The sequence below is a fragment of the Crinia signifera genome, chromosome 3 (assembly GCF_055691185.1).
Source record: "Crinia signifera chromosome 3, ASM5569118v1, whole genome shotgun sequence".
In the NCBI taxonomy this organism is placed as follows: Eukaryota; Metazoa; Chordata; class Amphibia; order Anura; family Myobatrachidae; genus Crinia; species Crinia signifera.
The window spans coordinates 255,587,243-255,607,133 of NC_139219.1; the positions used below are offsets into that span (position 1 = coordinate 255,587,243).

The 19,891-nt window shown below is 42.0% G+C and overlaps 1 protein-coding gene across 3 annotated transcripts in view; it reads left to right on the forward strand.

The window, feature by feature from the left end:
• Positions 1 to 19,891, forward strand: part of PLCH1 (phospholipase C eta 1) — a 155,832-nt gene that overhangs the window by 15,727 nt on the left and 120,214 nt on the right. The window contains exon 1 of one of the 3 annotated variants that reach the window (XM_083177899.1): positions 17,123 to 17,459. The exons of 1 other annotated variant lie outside the window; for it this stretch is intronic. In XM_083177899.1, the coding sequence (XP_083034025.1) occupies positions 17,378 to 17,459 (82 nt within the window). In that variant the 5' untranslated portion in view covers positions 17,123 to 17,377. Of the gene's footprint in view, positions 1 to 17,122; positions 17,460 to 19,891 lie in introns of those variants that run through there. One more of the 3 variants, XM_083177901.1, reaches the window with a different exon arrangement.

A 19,891-nucleotide genomic window follows, 5' to 3' on the forward strand; every position in this document is an offset into this window, starting at 1 on the left:
AAGCATGTGATATCATGCGATTTTGGAACCATACTAAAAATCTCATCCTATTACATCTTGGCCTTCATGTCATATCTGTTGGGAATTTCATGTGTTTAACAGCCATAGGGCGGGATGTATTAAAATACATCGCCGCCCCCCCGTCGCGATGCTGCCGCATATGTACTAACATATGCGGCTGGCATCGCGGTGCGGTGACGGAGGCCCCCGCGATACCTGTACACCTCCCTGCCACCACGCTCTCCCCTCACGCCGGGGACAGCTATGCATGCTGTCTCCGGTGCTTCCTCCTCCCCCCTGCAGCCGGAAGGATGTCCGGCTGCTTCGCTAGGGGGAGGCAGGGCTTATCTTCCGGGGTCCAGGAGGACCCTTCAGGAAGGTAAGCCAGAGGGGGGGGGGGGGGGGGGGGGGGGCGGCGAGGCGACGGGTTTGCGTCGGCGGGCGGCGAAAAGAAGCCCATAGGCTTCTATATGGTATCGCCACATATACCATATAGTGCGGTATCATTTTTGATACATTGGAAAATGCGGTAAAACCGGGGTTTTACCGCATTTTCCATTTGATACATCTCGCCCTTACTTTGGTTGCTTGTCATTCCAAGATGATTGTAAATTTATGTGAAAGCTCTTACTGTATATGGTCTTTCATTCTAGGCCAATAAACACAGTCCCTTTTGCCTTATAGACATCCATCAACACCTAAATGAGATGAGTGGATTCTTTCCATGATGGCTGTTCCAGGTCACCCTGGAATCAATCACTGCTCTTTCTTCCATGAAGATGACGTTATATTCTTATTTAGGGGTGGAGAAGCTCACACAGTCTGTTAATAAGTGGCCCATCCATATAAAATGCCTTTCAGATTTGTAGGGTATTATTATTTTGAATGCATAGCCTCACGTAGGGCAGGCCTTCACAGACATTCATGTAATTTTTGGCTTTTTGCTCAATGAAATTAAGTACGTAATTCTGGCTAAGAGTGTCTGCAGTAAATATATGGAGACATTTAATAGTGGCTTTTTTTTGTAATACTCACCAGAGCTTTTGATCACCATCACCAATACATACAGTACTGCCTAAAGCAAGTTTGATGGGTTTATTACAATCCAAATACTGTACTACAGAGAGTTCATTTTCAATCTGAGTTTTCCTGCACTATACTGGTTTGGACCCTGCTTGCAGACAGGGCCTACTCATGGTTGAGCACACCTATGGAGACAGCTGCACAGGCGAATTGTTATGAAAGGTGTCAAATCACATAATACCAAGTCAGACAATGGGCCTCATTCAGCTTGGATCACTAATCAGTGACTTCGCCAAACAAGTGATTATTGATACATGCATACCATATGTACAATGAACAGTATGTGCGAGGGCGATTAGCAAAAGAAAATGTATATATATATCATAAATGTTGACTAAGAGGAAGCCGGCGTTTGGGGGTGAAACCCGGCCATTTTCTGGGAGTATCAGGAATAAACGCAAACGTGTCCACGCGTTAGGAGCTGAATTAGCCCCAATATTTACATCAATACATTGCAAACATTATTCTGGGTGATAAAACACTATGCACAGTGATGCAACTAATGCTGCATAATGTAATTAGAATATGGTTTAGTTGCTTGAGTTAGGACAGAACATAACTAACATACAACAGAAACCTTTTCATGCAAGACAAAACATTGTAAAATCCATAACAAATAGGTGGGATTATACTGAATAATTAGTGAAGTAAGAAGCAGAACAACTGATGCCCCTGTTCTTGCAGGCTCAAAGGATTGTCTTGAAAGCTATAATAAATATCTTGAACTGTGTTTTCCCTTTGCTAACTTCACTGGTTAAACTGTTATCTGAAGGGGGCGTTCTGAAACTCTACTTCAAAGGACTCATAGCTTGAGCCTTATGAAAGGGAATGTGCTTGGAATACATTTCTAAAGATGAATTATTCCTTCTACTTGTTACCAGCCCATCAAAATGACGGAACAGCATCTCAGTAATATCTGTGCAGGCTGCTGTGCGCACCCAAATGGGGCAACATTTGAAATTATCTGTTTTGCACCACCTGGTGGCTGCCTGTGCACAAAACACTTGAATCCCCCCACATAGATAGAAGGAACAGCTTTAAACTTTTAATAATACACATATTTTGTTAAATTGTAATGTATATGCTCAATGTGTAAGCATTTGTTTTGTCTTGTCTTGCATATACAGGGTCTGTCCGAAAAGTAATAAGACTAAATTGGACTAATAATCTTTAAATTATGACCCTTGAGCATCACTTCCAGGAAGGCATTAACCGGAAGGTCCTTTTAATGGCCGATTCTATCTATGATCTGAAAACAGTGTCCTTTCAGGCCACCCAGGGCCAGATTTGGACTGTAGGGTGGTTAAGGGTGATGACCAATAACTGACGTGCAGCGATGTGTGACTTGGTGTATTGTTGTGATGGAAGACCCAGGTAGTGGCAATCTTCTTGCGGATACAGAGGACCCTGTTTCTCAAGCGATTAATCACTCCCATGTAAAATGCACCATTGACAGTTTGGCCGGTAGGGAGAAATGACTTGTGGACCACACCCTTCAAGTCGAAAAAGACAATAAGCATGGATTTGGTCTTTGATTTTTTAAAATTTGGCCCTTTTTGGGGCGAGACGACAATGGCGCGTGTCACTCTGCGCTTTGCCTTTTGGTCTCCGTATCGTACTCAAAGAATCAAGTTTTATAAACTGTTATCACTTTGTCAAAAAATTAGGCTCACTTTGAACATGCTCCAAAAGTTTGGGAGAAATCCCCACACGCTTCTCTTTTTGAATATGAGTCAAAACCATGAGAATCAATTGGGCACATGCCTTTCTTATTGCAAATTAGTTTGTCACGATCTCTTGCACGGTAGTTTTTGGAAGTCCCAAACTTTCTATCCTAAAATTGCGCACATTGTCCATAGTCCACAGTCCATATCTTGATTAATATTGTTGCTCGATGTTACGCTCCATCTCGAACCTTGACCGAGGTACAATAAAGCACACATCCTTTGCAGCTCGATGCTTACACTTTAGAATCTCACAAGCAATTGCCGCTGACAGTAATGTGTAGCTGAGATACCCCTCCACCCATCCGTGTCACCTTGCGCCTGTTCTGTGTGGCGTTAAAAGATCAGTCTCCTTACTTTGTGGATAGTCATTGTATTTTTGAGGCTTATAAGGTAGCAGATTCTGTATGGCAGGCTATTAATCTTAAACAAATTGTAAACTTTAAACACTTTGTATATTCCTTAGGGTCATATTTTGCATTGACACAAAGGTGTATAGATAGCACCATATGGGGACATAGGCGGACAGACAAGAATTGGCATAGACGGAAGTGAATGAGGAGGCATAAATGGACAGACAGGAGGGGGCATTGACAGACAGATGGGACAGGGAATAGATGGACAGATGTGAGGGGGCATTGATGGAGGAACAGGAGGGGCATAGATGGATGGGCAGATTGAAGGGTGCATAGACAGACAAGCATTAGGGGGCATAGATGGTTAGATGGGAACAGGGGATTCAGCTGTTATAGGCCCGGTGGTTTGGGGGTCCTTAAGCAGTCCCATGATACCCATTACAATTATTCATATTTTTTAATTATTTATAATTACTGCTTTCTTGCCAGGTTAGGGGAATAGCAGTTACTTACTGGGAGGGAGTTAGAGCCACATGTTGCAGGTAATCCGGAAGTGTAGCTACATTTGCAACAACAGTGTGCGGCTGACTGGCGTGGCACTGTACATGCACACTCGATGCATGTCAGTCAGCTGCACACCTCCAGCGCTGCTACTGCAGGTACAACTACACTTCCAGATTCTCTACAACTTGTGGCTCTGCCGTCCTTCCAGTAAGTAAACTGCCATACCCAGAACCTGGTGCGGCAGTACCCTCTATTTTATGCCACTGACCTCTAGATATTTTGTTTTATTCAAAATGACCTCAGCTCTGCGAGTTTTAGTAGTTTAGAGTAGCAATGATTAAGGATAGTATATAAGTTGCCAGTCATGTCATATTTCCAAAGGCCATCCTGCGCTTTAAATATTTGTTTGAGACTATTTTTAACATTTTGTACAGTTCCTGGGTCAGCCATTTATACTGTCCCGTTACCGGGGGCCTTCCAGGATCCAAGCCTGCAAACTAACCAAGTTAAACTCCTGGGTCACTATTTTCTAGGGACTCTCTTTCCCCAAGCTGTGATCTTGGTCGGCCCAACGATAACTTGGGTTATTGTGGCAGTTTAAAATGTGTGTGTGTGTGTTTATATGTGCTTGTGTATATGTGCGTGTGTGATCTGTTATGAAACTTTTTTGTTTGGGTTTAGATTTTTTTAAATTCAAGTTTTACAAACTGAAAATATTTGCAGTTTTACTGACATGAAATAAGCTTTTCATGCATGTAGACATATACATAAACTCTTTTAGTGTGATAAAGTGGAGAGATTTAAAGTACCAAGCAATCATCTATTGACAGTTTACAGGCTGTGTTTGAAAAATGACAGGAGCTGATTGGATGGTACTTTGTCTCTCTTTACTTTATAACAGTCATTGATGCATATGCCCCATGATGTGATGTGAATATATATCATACAGATAGAACCACGTTCCTCCATTACACCAGCGCACCTAGGCGAGGGTTTTGGGGCGCCATATTTGTAGCATGCTCAGACATACTGAGGTGGGTTAAGGCACGCCATACAATATGCATGCAATACACATCACCACCACAAGGTGGATAATGCTCCACTAATCCAGCGGCAGATTGATATACAGGGGTAGATTTATTATAGCGGCGCTAACAGCGCCGCTATAACAGTTCCTGCTTCACCTCAGTAGCGAGGCGAAGCAGGAGGGGACACCGGCAAGATCTACTAAGATCTTGCCGCCAAAGCGGGGGAGCGCTAACTCCCCCTCCGGCGATGTCCCCTCCAGCTGACAGCGCGTCAGTTAACACTGACGCACTGTCTCCTTCCCCCCAGCCGGCTGGACTGCGCATGCGCGGGATCTCGCTACTCATGCGAGATCCTAGCGCAGCTCAGAGCCAGCAGCAGGGACAGCGCTGTCCCTGCTGTAGGCATAGGGCATCGCCGTCTGCAGCTGTCGAAGTCGATAGCTGCAGGCCGCGGAATGGTCAGCGATGCTGACCGTTCATAAATTAGGCAGGAGGCAGGCGCGCACTACGAAATATCGTAGCTGCGCTATGCCTCCTGCCTCACACCGCCGCGTGATAGACACCCACTCGGCCAGTGTCTTAGATCAGGGGAAGCGCTATCCCCTGCTTTAGCGCATGGGGATAGCACAGATTCCCCTGATCGCCAGTTAATAAATCTGCTCCACAGTACATTCTTGGTGATCGACGCTGCGGCTCTAACTTTACAGTACTACATAAGCTCGGGCAAATGGGCCATGTAATGTGGTCAGGTGGAGTGTCTGGGCCCCCTAGGCAAATTATTTCATAAAAATAGGTCCCTGCAGTTCCCATAGGTGTAAATATAACTTATGGCATGAGATCACTCTTTACATAGACTCATGAGCACAGGCCGGTATTACCAGGTGTTGTAGGCTAGTGGATAAGTGTGCCGCTCTCAGTGCTCAGATACCCGGGTTTGATTCTCGTAGTGACAATGTTTTTTTTCTCTCTCTGTATGTTTTTAGTCTAGCATTCATACAGTTATAGACAACTTTACTGTGCACTACTGTATATATAGACATTTTTAGACATATAATAACGAGAAAATGTTATTGCATAGGTTATGCATGTCTGTACAGGTGGAGCGCCTCTCAGCCATCGGCGGGGTTCGCCAGAATGCCCCTGCTGGTGATTGTTGGTGGAGAGGCGCTCTGCGCGTCCCAGTTTTCGGGCAGAGGGGGATGTGAACCCTGCCCGTCTTGGCTTCAGGGAGACGGGCAGGGTTGGCGGGTGCGGGGAGGTGGTGGGGACTGGCGGACAGCGACGGGGAGGCGGTGGGGACCAACATTGAGCTCCTTCCCTTTTCAGCGACTGGTGGGGGCTGGCAGTTGGCGATCAGACCACCAGGAGCTTCCATTGCGAGTCCCCGCCAGCCATCGCCAGGGGGCGTGCACGCATGAAACGCTTGTGTGCCCTGTGTAGTTGGAGCTCCCCACCACCATTGCCAGTCCCCACTACCGCCCTGACACTCCTAACCCTGCCCGTCTCCCTGAAGCAGAGATGGGCAAGGTCCCGTTGCCCAGCTGCCGAGAGACTGGGACGCACGTGAGAGGCACGCATCCCAGTGTGTTGGAGTCCCTCTCCGAACAAGAATGAGAGGGGCTCCATCTGTATACACATGTATATATATATATATATATATATATATATATATATGTGTACACGCATTTATATTATAAAGATTGTTATACAACATTGATTTGAACTACAGTAACAACAACAATAATCTTACATTTACACTTATATGTTGGCATTTAGTCAGAGGAATTTGAGATAAACTAAGATGTATATTCAGAAATATCTAGATAGAATAGACCCAATGTCTACAAGTAAATATATCGGGGAAAACATGATGTTGGTGTTTAGCACCAAAAATGTAATGAGGATTATTCCATAACAATTGCAGCTGTGTGATATGTGCATGATGATTTGTATGTTCTGGTGCATTGTCAACTCACCTTAATGTAATTGAATAGAAATCCTGTCTCTAACAATAACCAGATGGCATGCAGTCTAAAGTTCCCTTGCCTTTCATCCTGTTTGCAGAGTTTTTGACCTACTTTTTTAATCACAACCAATAGCATGTAAAGTGACTTGATCTGACAACAAAAAACTGGCTTGCATTTAATGTATGCCATTGCATATACAGTAAGTAAACCTCCCTAAAATCTAGTACTAGATGGGGATTACTAGATTTTGATTAAATCATATCATATCCCACAACGATCCCAAGCAGCTTTTTTTGTAATCTTGTACCACTCATCTGATTCCAGAAAAGATGCATGTGAATGAAATTTTCACTAAATCGAGGGCATTGATAAAAGTACAGTCTGTTTGCCCCAGGAGATCCGGACTAATGTACAAAAGACCAGCACTGGAGATTTTATTGTGCGGATTGTGCAATCAATGGGCCGTAGCTGAATAACAGATATGGGAAGAACATTACGATGGAATTTAGAATGTACAAGCGTTCAATAAAAATACACCAGTGGCCAATTTCTTAAGTACACCTGTGTAGTACTCAGTAGCTCTTCCATGTTGTCACGATCCAGGTAACAAGACACATACTTACAGTTGAAGTGTCTCTCCATACTGTTACCGACTTTGTAATACCTACTCTGTGTGCTTCCAGTTTACACGTCTGTTCCTAGGCCTGAGGCTTCCTCAGATCAGACTCTGACCTCAGACGTGACACGTGCTCCTATAATAATCTGAATTTTTCATGGCATGGATTCAATAGGGTAGCTAAAACATTTCTTTGAGATTCTGGTTCATGTTGAAATTAAAGCAACAATCAAATCCATGCTGCAAATCTGTCATTCCTCAACATCTCAAAGGTCTTCTATGGGTTTGAAATTGTGTGACTGTAGTGGCTATTGGAGTACACTGATCTCAGTATCATGTTCATGGAACCAGCTGGAGTAGATGTTTGCTTTATAACATGGCATGTTATCCTGGATTCATACAGTTTGAGGCAAATTATAGCCCTGCACCTGCATGCTGCAGAAGGTTTCGTTACTCAGAAGAATAGTCACCAGATTTCCCAACTGTCCCATTTTAGTGACACGCGTCTTGTTCTCAGCAGACAAGAGTATCAGCTTCTTGTTCTCAGCAGACAGGAGAGGAACCTTGTTTCTGTAACCCATTCACATCAAGGTTCAACGTACTGTTTATTCAGAGATACTCTTCTACATATAACTATTGTTCCTCAATATTATTTCAGTTACTGTTGCCTTCCTGTTAGCTTGAATCATTCCCTGACTGCTTTCATAAACAAGATGTTATGCACAAGGAGCTTCTGCCCCTGGATATTTTTATTTTGTGCTTCCCCTAAACCAATGATAGGCAACCTGATACACTTTGCAGGGGCCACATTACTTGGCCCACTAACCTTGAAATGGCTGCATATTACTCTTAATCTCAGTGTGACTTAAATTAGTTAACAAGCTTTACAAGTTATAGCATACACATATAACAAAACAGCAGGAAGAAGCTGGAGCAGCAAGTGAAAGCTGCCGCCAACAATCATTCCACAGTCCAAGTCACTTATGTAAAATTTCTATTTCACTCCGGTGTTCAGACTGAAGTACAACTGAGCCTCTTGTTATAATATCTAGAGCCAACAATCATGCTGTCACGAATGTGCTAATTTGTGAATCCAAAGGAAACTCTGGTGGAGGTCCGCAGCGGTCCTGGGTATAGGGGCGAAAGACTAATCGAACCATCTAGTAGCTGCTTCCCTATGAATGGCAGCTGAACTTACCATTCTTTGTGGACCTGTGGGACTTACATTTACACCCAGCATTTCAGGGACGCCTGTTGGATTAATATCATGCTCACTTGGTCTGTATTTTTTGTGGGCCAAGGTTTATGGTGAGAGTCCTCTGTTTCGCACATTGTACTGTTTTTGTTTTTAAATGATTTTATTGAAATAGTATTACACTATTTTATATTTGCTTTATTTCATACGCCGCGTCTATTGGAGTATTGGAGGATCTGGAAAGTCATTCGGTGGTGACTGGAATGTCTCTCCCTTAAACGATTTTGTCTACCTTTATGTAGACCATCCAATTTGGTACAAGTCCAAAATCATTTACCACTTGGGGACTGTGTTTTTTTGCTCAGTGCCATGTTACACTCTATTTTTTTTTCTTTCCGTCGAGTGTCACACCTTGGTAGAAACTTCTGAGGGAAGGTAAAGACTGTCTAGTAACAAGCGCCCGAGATTCAGTGGTTATTCATTGTATGTATGTATGGGATGAAGTGGTGTTTCATTTAATCACATAATCTGTAAGGCGGCTTTAGCGCATGGTATAAGATTTCTTCCTTGTACATGCAGTCAATAACGATATAGGAAAAATTTGACTGCATGTTCAGATGATGGTGGTGGGGGTGTTAATGACCCTCAAAAGCATGCATCATTAACAATATAGTGCTTACAAACTAGACAATAAGCACAATAATGTCATTAACAATATCATTAATGTGCATATGTTTTAAAAATATTGCATAGTGTGTAAACAGCTCTACACTGAAGGTATAGTAGCTTGGAAACTGAAGTCTGTATGGAACTTAAAGAAAGGCTAATATAAACTCTGAAAACCCTGCAGAACAAAAAGTAAGAACCTACTCACAGTCCCTTAGATAACATTTCTACTTCATTCAGAAGAACAGCTGAACCATATTTGTATGCTTTAATGCAGGGGTGGCCAACCTGTGGCTCTTGAGCCACATTCAGCTCTTTGCCTTATGAGTTGCAGCTCCCGCACCTGCCCAGTGGCCGGTGGAGTATAAGGAGTCCAAGCCAGGAGGTACAGTATTCTTCTGCATTTGTATGTTCTTCTGCAAACGGCTCTTTCCTCCAGCTTGACCCGGCAGTAGAGCATGCGCTGTCACACTTGGAGGATGCTGACCTCAGCGTCTATGGTGCCATTTTAATATGGAACCTGCTGCACTGCAGTCGGAGACTTTTTCCTGCTCCTAATTCCTAATGAGTCAGCCTTGACTAATTTGCTGAGTCCTGCTGGCTGTGACCCAGGTCCAGGTAAGCAGTGGTCGCTCTACAGAGGGAGGAACAGGTTGGCCACCCCTGATCTACAGTAATGAAACATTCCTCTATAAGTGGTGTATTGACCACTGTGTATGTGCAGCGGGCTGCGAAGGACCCGCGGCCCCCCGCTGTGAAGTGGGGGGGGGGGGGGGCGGCCAGCTGACTTGTGGGCGAAGGGCGGTTGCAGTGAATGGGGGTGCTGGCGGGCTGTTGCCCGGGCCCTTCCCTCTGTCAGAGAGGCCGGGCTCGGGACAGTTATACCCATAGCACCCCCCCTGTCAGCGTCCTAGGTAGTGAGTTCTAGGTGCATCATTCCAAAGACGTAAACATAAAAATGAGGCATGGCCTTCTGTCAGCTAGGCCACAACCCATTTTAAAATGGGGTGTGGCCTTGTGGGCATTAGGTCATGCCCATTTTTTTTTTGCATGCTATCGGCTCTTTGTCCTACAATAATAATGGCTCATTGCCTCCGATTGGTTGGCCTCCCCTGCTTTAATGCATTAAGTTGTTGCCAAAGGACTGACTGATTACAGATTTCCAAATGATGTCCCCAGGGGGTAGTACCATTTCAATTTGATTTATTTGGAAGTACTGTAACATTCCTTTTTTTATTTTTTACTCTTAGCTGGAAGGGAATTAGAACAACTATACAGTAAGGGTAGCTCTACAGGAGCTTCAGTCTCTGTATGGGCACCAATGGGAGATGCGAATAGGCAATTAAAAAACATCTGGAGAATGTTCTATCAGAGTCCTTTGTATTCTAGAAACATAAATAATAGTGAAAACTTGTTATTTTATTTTAATAAATTAATGCAAGGAAAAAATATACAAAATATATGCTTAAAAGAGAATTCTTAATATATTTTTAGTTGTATTATGAACTTCCTTGACACTTGCATAAAGCACAGCATTATGGACTTTGGAGCACTTGTGAAACTATTATAGATATCTTTGTCATTATATGTATATTGCAGGTGCATGGCGATAACAATGACTACAGTTACGGACTAAAGCCTCTTAATGCCGTTTGTTCATCCTTGATTGTGGTCTCCTCACCTCAAAAATTGGTGGGAAATGTACTGTAGGAAGCAGTGATAGGAGGGGAGAAGCGGACCAGTAAAGCAGTTGGCCATAGCTACCAATCAGCTTTTAAGCTATCCCTCCTCCTCGGTGAATGAGTTCTGTTATGTCTATGGGTATGTGATAACTAGGTCGACAAATGAAAAAGGTCGCTATGCATTAGGTCGACATGAAGAAAGTCACCATGGTAAAAGGTTGACATGAGTTTTTCATGATTTTTTCCCTGAACCGACTTGTTCATACTTTACCATACCAGTGGGCATAGAGGGAGAATATAATAATGTGCTGAGCGCAAATAGGCACTGTGCCCGAAGCATGGCGAGCGCAGCAAGCCATGCACAGGTACGTGGTACACTTATAAGGTGTCCTTGTTGAACTATGTCATCATAGACACCGGGGAAAAATCAAAAAGGCATGTACTCACTTGGCAATGAGCATGTATTCTCCTTGGCAACGAGCATGTAATCCCACATAGCAATGGGCATGTAATCCCACATGGCAACAAGCATGTAATCCCACATGGCAACGAGCATCAAACTCCTTGCAAGGAGCACGTAATCCCACAAGACAACAAGCATGGAATTCCTGGCAATGAGCATGTAGGTAAGTTTATGTATCATAATTTGTAATAGGCATTATGGTGTTTGGCATAATACGTAATGGACATTATAGTGTGTGTGTTAACGTGTAATGGGCATTACGGTGTACATATTTGGTGCATAGTGTCCCTGTTTATAAAGCATATTGTGCATTGTGGCTTAATCTTTGTAGCATTAAGTGAATTTTGGCTCAGTACATTTGGCAATATGTGAATCTTGGCTTAATCCGTGTGGCATTATTTGAATTTTGGCTCATTTTGTTTTGCATCATGGTTCAAGTATAACGCGGTGTAATATTTTGTTGCATAATGTGTAGAAGTGGTATATGGTGTGGTACACTACACTTAAGGACATGCCCACTTTTGAGTGGCCACACCCCTTTTCCCAGAGCACGCACAACTACATCCTTCACTTTTGACATCAAGGTGGGCCTGTGTACTTTAAATGCCAGGGCCTATTTTTAATCCCATTCCCACCCTCTCTCTTCTCTCCTCCTCTCTTGCTGCTTTCTGAGCATGTACACTAGCACTACTAACACCCTCCCCTTCCCATCCCCTCCCCTATCATGGTGTCCCCCCCCCCCCTGTCATTTTCTCCTGGATCTACCAATGCATGCACTATATAAATGATTGTTGATAAGAAGAAGAAGAAGAAGAAAAATAAGAATACAGTAAATTGTTTAAAAAATGCTGCCTATCTCTTTGCTATTTTAAATGTGGGCTATCCACACTTTATTCATTTCTTTGTACTATAATTAATTTACTTAGCAGGAAAACTAAACCATGACCATTTTTATTCGTTATGAATCTTAATGTCTTGCTACTCATTATTATGCATATCTACTAAAGTCTTTTATTTGTACTCTGCTTCTTCCATTAAAAGATAACAAACTTTTGGTGAGTTTTTCTGCAGCGCTGTGTTCCTGAACGACCATCAATGTGATTAAAGGCCCATACACACTGGGTGAGTTTGAGCTGAAAGCAGATCAGTTTTACCGTTTGAGCTCAAATGCCGCCCAGTGTGTACAGTGTGTGCGCTCCCGCATCATCGCCGGCCACCGACAGGTATTACCAGCAGATGAGTGAGAGCTTTCCATAGGGTCCTGCTATGGAAAGACGTCCACCCCGTGAAAGTCACTTGGATGGGTGAAAATGTCTCAGGGTGTATGCCGTGAGCGGTTTTCAGTCCAGCGATTTTCCCATCATCGCTGTCCATGCACGCTGGGCAAAAACAAATTTGTCCTGCGATCAAGTCTGAATTTGGCCTTTGCATTAAGTGAAATTTGAGTAAGCCCAGATTGTATTGTACTTTTATGATGTGTACACACAGGTACAATCAGCATGAGATTTTGACTATATAGTCAAAATCGCATTGGGATTGTATGCAGATCGCACGCAGATCGCACAGGTATTTACCTTGCGCTCCCGATGCGCGCTCCCGTGGCAGCACAAATCGAAACCCAGATAGACAGGGCAGCAATGACTATATAGTGCAAATCTAATGCAGATTGTATGATTTGTATGTAGATAGTACAGAGTTAGCAAAGATTGTATAGCACTCGAATCTTAAGTCAAGGGAATCTCACCGTGTGTACACAGCATTACACCCCATCACCTCCCTCATCCACCCTCCATAGAACACTGTGAACATGCAGATGAAAATGTTCTCTCGCATAAATGTTTTTGTTACAGCATATAAACAACATATTTTACCCCCAATGTCTACAGATACCATGACAGCATACAAGACTACCTGTGGATAGCTGTTGCATCTGAAAATGTTAGATAAACAGTGTACAAATAGTATACAACCTAGGAGAATACCAAGTCCGAATTAGTGCGCTTCATGCTCTTTGCCAATATTGTATTTTGTAACTGGTCAACAGTTGAATACATCTGATTATTAGCCATTAGTTCTGCTGTTTTATTCTTATTTTCTCATTCTCTCTGCTGCTCTGAATATTTTCAATTTGGTGGTAATACAGCACGCAAGGAATATGATAAAGGAAATTACTGTTACAATGGTTTGCATAGAATTGACACTAAGAATGACAGCAATCTTTTATTTATAGACGCCAAGACGTCATGCTGTACTGTTTAGTGCAGAAATACCAGAACATGAAGGGACTTCTACAGGAAGAAATAAGCAAATGATAAATCTGGACTGCAATCCCCTTAAAAATGACACTCTAGTTTGACTTACAGATGTGTCCTCATACATCTAGCCTCAATATGTATGAGGACACATCTGTAGCACTCCAAATACTGTGTGTGGCTTTGAATTACTCACTAATCATTACTTCTCCATATTTGGCCAATCAGAGAATGCTCCGGACTTATTAAACCAGGCAGTTTCTTGAGTCCTTTGCATAACATTTATGGTTTGTACCTGTAATCTCGCTTTGCTACTTGTACTATTTTATCTGTGTCCTTTACTATATATATCAGCTCCACTTCTGCCTACTGTATACTGACTAAGAGGATGAATGAACCTAATACCCTGACAATGATTTGTGCTTATGGATTTCCGCAAAGATGTTTGGATGCACAGTTAAGGCATGATATAATGCGAGAATTATCTTGTTGGCATATAAAGAAAGATTACCAGCTTGAAGCCCGGCAGTGACTGGGTCAGCTGGGATTCTATGACAAGGGGAACAAAATGGTCCCTTTCTGGTTCCATTTGGAATTATGGTAAACAGCTGCCTGAAAATCCAGAGAAAGATGCTCATGACTTGTGGCATAAAGCGAGCTGAACAAAGTGTCAGATGAAGTACAAGATTTGGCATGAGAAAAAGCTCTGGCCGCTGCATTGTTACACTTCCTGTACAGACACAGATGCAGTTGTGCACAGATGTAGAGTTGCATATAGCGGTTTTATTACACTGCATTGCAACGAAGATGCACATCCAAGTGACAAAGGGGGCGATTCAGGCCCGCCTGCTGCGGGTCAAATTAGTTCCCCCATCCGATGGTTGTGGTTTGCGCATGCGCGAATATGTGCATGTGCAAATCCCGGGAGCAATCGGCTTTGGTGAGTTTCACATTCGCTGGGCTGTTCGCTCATTGGTGGGCAGAGGGAGGAAGTAGGGGAATGTTCAGTGTTTTTGCTGGGAGCCCATGGAAACGCAGGGCATACCCCTGCAGATGCAAAGTTTTGATGGCTGCTTGACGTCAGTGCCCGTCCCCTTTTCAGCCATCTCTGGATAGGATAAAAGTAAGTATAAACTTTTATCCACGAATGGAGAAAAAAATCATTCGATGGTGTGTCCATTTTGGGCATAGCATACATCGCAACACATTTCTTCTATGGTTCAATCCAAAAATATACTGGTAGGTTAATTGGCTCCTAACAAAATTAACCCTTGAATGAATGTGTGTGCGTGTACATGTGGTAGGGAATATAGATTGTAAGCTCCACTGGGGCAGGGACTGATGTGAATGTTCAAATATCCTCTGTAAAGCGCTGCGGACTATGTGTGCGCTATATAAGAAACTGTTAATAAATGAGAATGGTTGAACAGGGTGATGAAGATGTACTTTTATCTCTGCTTTATCACTGTAAATGGATTAACAGCTGTTTGCCCTATAGCATTAATGCATGAAGACGTTACTTGCTTGATTCTCAGTGCATACAGCCAAAAATGGTTTCCAAGGTTTTCTTTTCCAAGCCCTAGAATCTCCGGCAACATAATCAAAACTAATCTGGTTCACATGAATGAGCATACCTTTGTACAGGAATATATAGGTGTTCTGTACTTAGATTCTTGTAAGCGAATAATATTAAATATAAATGGAATATGAGTTCTTACTAGTGTATGCTACGGCACTCCTCTGAACATTATATGTTGATGTAGAGCTGTATTGAGGCAAGAGAAAACACTAGCACCCCATTTCTCCCTTCCCTCATATTGGGGTTTATTCTAGTTCATTCTTTCTGACAAAATCCTTCTTAGATGGACAAAACCATGTGCACTTCAGGGGGGCAGATGTAACATGTGCAGATAGAATTAGATTTGGGTGAGTTATTTTGTTTCTGTGCAGGGAAAATACTGACTGCTTTATTTTACACTGCAATATAGATCTCACTTTGAAGAAAAACCCCACCCAAATCTAATTCTCTCTGCACAAGTTACATCTGCCCCACCCGCAGTGCACATGGTTTTGTCCATCTAAGAAGGATTTTGTCAGAAAGAATGAACTAGAATAACCCCCATTGTTGGGAGGGATAATAGGTGAAGCACTGACAGTAGAGGCATGGGTAAGGCAAAAGTGTGATGTCTCCTGGTTTTATTTGGAGGATTTCTAACCAGAAGCCCCATACACACTAGAGCTGGGGTAGCCAACCCTAGTCCTCGAGAGCTACCAACAGTGCATGTTTTGCAGGTCTCCTCACAGAATCACAAGTGAGCTAATTAGCTCCATCTGTGTATCTTTTAAAATGTGTCAGTGATTAATGAGTGCAGCTGTGCAGCAGCTAGGTTGTCTGGAAAATGTGAACTGTTGGTAGCTCTCGAGGGCTAGGGTTGGCTACCACTGCACTAGACCATGCCTGGCCAACATTTGGCTCTCCAGCTGTTTTGAAATTACAAATCCCAGTATGCCCTTCAACAGTTTTAGTGTTTCCTTGTAGTAAAACTGTGGCAGGTCATGCTGGCGCTTGTAGGTTCATAACAGCTGGAGAGCCACATATTGGCCAGTCCTGCAATAGATGGTTTGCTGGTTTAGCAAAATCTTCAATGATTTCCCAGGCAAACAACATATTTAAAGATGTCATTCAGTGATATCATCCGGTTTCCTGTCTCCTGTCCTCTCTCTCCTGTCCTGTGTAAGTAAAACAAGTTAAAATCACTGCGTTGGGCCATTTGTTTCAGTTAAACATGAGCCACCTGTATGTTGTATACTACTGTACCTGTATATTAGGGTAGCCAATCCTGGGATCAGGGGGATCCCGGGATTTGGCCCTAAAATTGCCAGCATTTGAATCCCAGGATTGGAATTTCCATTCCCAGCATTAGACTGTGCATATGCCGTCTAATGCCAGGAAACCACCACCTGAGCCCCCACCTGCTCCAGTCTCTGACTGCGGCTCTGCACTGTGAGATGGGGTCAGAGGCCAATCCTGGGATTGAAAGAATGCCCCTGGATTGCCATCCCTAATGTATAGTGTATGATGGTCATAGAACAGATAGAAACATAAAATTTGTCGGCAGATAAGAACCACTTGGCCCATCTAGTCTGCCCCTTTTATTCAAATAGGGTTGAGATGTGTGTTTGCCACCTACAGCCTATATGAAAGCACTGCACGTTAATACATTAACAGTCCAAACACTTGTTTCTACAGCTAATTTGTGTTCTAGAAAAATGTAAACAACACAAACAAAAATATGTAAATTCATTTTAGTGCTACATGTGAATAATTGATATCCATCTAACATTTGTAGACAGTTGGTACTGACGATCAACTGAGTTAACTCTACTGCAAATTGCTGTATTTTTTTTTTTACATTCCAGCACCATATTCATCTTCAGTAAGCATAAATATGTTGGTGCTTTCACCCTTTCACATCATGTTAATGATTGCAATGTTTTCCTGTCTGTAGACTTGAGACTGCCCCTTGGGTTGCTACCAGAGGAATACTGCGTCGGCTGTAAGCCTGCTCTTTTAGACTGAACCATTAACACTTTTTGTAGTCTTGTTTTTGAATAGATGGGAACTAGGTTACATGTAATGCAGTCTCCTGTTTAGTGGATTAGAGTGCTTTGTGAATGTACGATGACAAAACAGCTTTTGCTCCAGTTCCAGCTTAGTGCGTCCTGCTCATCTGTTTAAATTTATTCTGCAATGGGAAGCAGATCTTGTCAGGTGCAATAACTATCATCTGCCTTAACATAGAAGCTCTCAAGAAACATCTGGACTTTTCCTTTAGCTCGAATGGCTTCCTTGCTGGCATCTGAGATGTACCATGTGGTAGGAAGTGTAGCTACTTCACAAGGATTCCGACTGGCACAAATGGGTTAGTACCTGGATGAAGGTTTATGCTTCGATTCCTTGTCTGGGTCAATGAATGAAATGTTTTGAGTTTTTCTGACCATGATTTTTTTTTATCAGTTTTTTTTTTTGTTTTAAATCTTGTTTGTTTTGTGTTCGTGTTACATTTTGATTGTTTATTTAACTATATAAAAATGTGAGATTTAATCATATTTAATTACGGAGAATAAATATTTAAATGCATAAACCACAACAGCATCTCTTCTCCATATAAACAGGACAACACTTATTTTCTTAACCACAGCACACATCTTCTAGATGTCCATGCTGCCAAAATGAATTAAACTGCTGCTGCCTTAAGTTCATTAATTACAAAATTGAAATATCCATTTTATGAAAAACCATGCACTCGTCGTCTATTTTAAAGAATGAACTTAAGTCCTCTGACAGTCTCGAGTCATATTTTTGCTAATGAGTGTTCATTCGTATCTAAGCTCACGAAAGTTCCATTTGCTGAAGTGATTACAAAATGAGTTTAGCCCTGACTTCATTTAAAATGCATTTTTATTATTCATGTGTAGCATTCCGTCTCTACAGTGTCATATTGTCTACTTTATTTTCTATTTATCTTGTACATTAGTATTCAAGTCATTTTTCGGTGGTGCCACAGATAACAATATTGCATGGGTCTGTGAGAAAGTAGACTGATATCACACAGGAATTGATACCATTATAATGCCTAAGTGACCTCTTTTTTTTCTGAATGAAATTAATTGTAGGCACTTTAAAGCATTTATAGTTTGTTCTTAGTAGAACATAATTTTAGTAACTGGTTTATTAAATTAGTAAACATATGGCTATAAAGAATCCCAAAATACTGTAGACATATGCACGGGATATATTTGTATTGATAACATCATTACATGTTTTATCTGATATACAGTAGTTGCGTGCCTGTCTATGACACGTAACTGCTTTGCCTACCATTTCTTTGTTTACAAATCTGTATGTTGGATTTGAATTGTGTACATGTAAGATGTGTTAGTTGTCTCTTTATCAGCTTAATGGGGAGGATTAATATAGTGTTATATAAGTCAAATGCCATGGTGCGTGATCATCGAGAACAGTGACGGTGGTTATTACATTCATAATGACAGCTGTAATTACATCATTACACTTAGTAGATGACTTGGTGTATATTTCATTGGGATGTATTTTATTTTACAGTCTCTCGACATTGCATGTTATAATTAATGACAGGTGGTGTCAGTAACTGAAGGGGACTGGCCCATTCTCATGTTCATACTGTATATGATGCTTTATCTTTGGTCTTAGTGAACAGCGAGCGATACTGTACAAGCGATTGCGCAGATTCTAGGTTACTTTAATTCCTAGTGATTTACTTGGTTCATGTTGTTGCTTTCATTTATTTTAGCTTGTTTTGTTGTTAAATGAATGGAGTATTTGAAATGGATTGGTTCAGGGCATGTTTGCGTTTTTGTAGTTTTATGATAGGACAATGCTGTGTTTATTTCCTTAAGATACACCTGTCCTACATTTAAGAAATAGAAGATGTCTTTTTGCAATGTACAATTATTAGATTTCAAACATTGCGGATAACATCAGCAGTCAAACTCTACCCATCTCTCTCCGCGCCATAGATGACTTAAGTATTATTTATATCCGCTACTACTGTGACTAAGGAGCCAGTGATGCAAATCTTGGAGCCAACCAAAAGTCTTGAAGCAGGAACACTTCCTGGATTCTAACGGTGTCACATAAAGTTTTTAAGGCTGATGGCCATGCTTAGAATTTCAGTGTATTTCAAAGGTGAAAATAGAATTAACTATTTGCCTACAAACATATGGGGTGAGATTTAATAGGATGAGATATTCAGAAAGTGAGAGATTTGGGAAGAAATCTCCAGTTTTTTTAAAGCGGCAATCGTTTACACTGCAAAATTAAACTGGTTTTGCAGTGTAAATGATTGCCGCTTTAAAAAAAACTGGAGATTTTTTACCAAATCTCTCACTTTCTGAATATCTCATCCTATTAAATCTCACCCTAGATGTTAAATGCAAACATTTAAATGGGTGTATGTAGCATTCAATGGCCACATTGCAAAACTGGGTTGGTTGGTGTTTGTGCAGCAGTGAGTACTACTCACTGAGAAGGCCCGCTCTGTTCCTAGCATGCGCAAATCCCTGCATGCTGGTAATTATGTGAATTTATTTGTAATCTGATTATTAACTGAAACTGCATTGTTCATTGTCGCCGCAGTGGCGCTATTTTTTCCTTCCAAGCATGTGTCTAAATCACACTGTGGGGGTTATCGTAAAGGCACAATCACTCTCGAATGGACAAAACCATATGCACTGCAGGTGGGCTGATGTAACATGTGCAGAGAGAGTTAGATTTGGGTGGGGGGTGTACTTCAAACTGATATCTATATTGCAG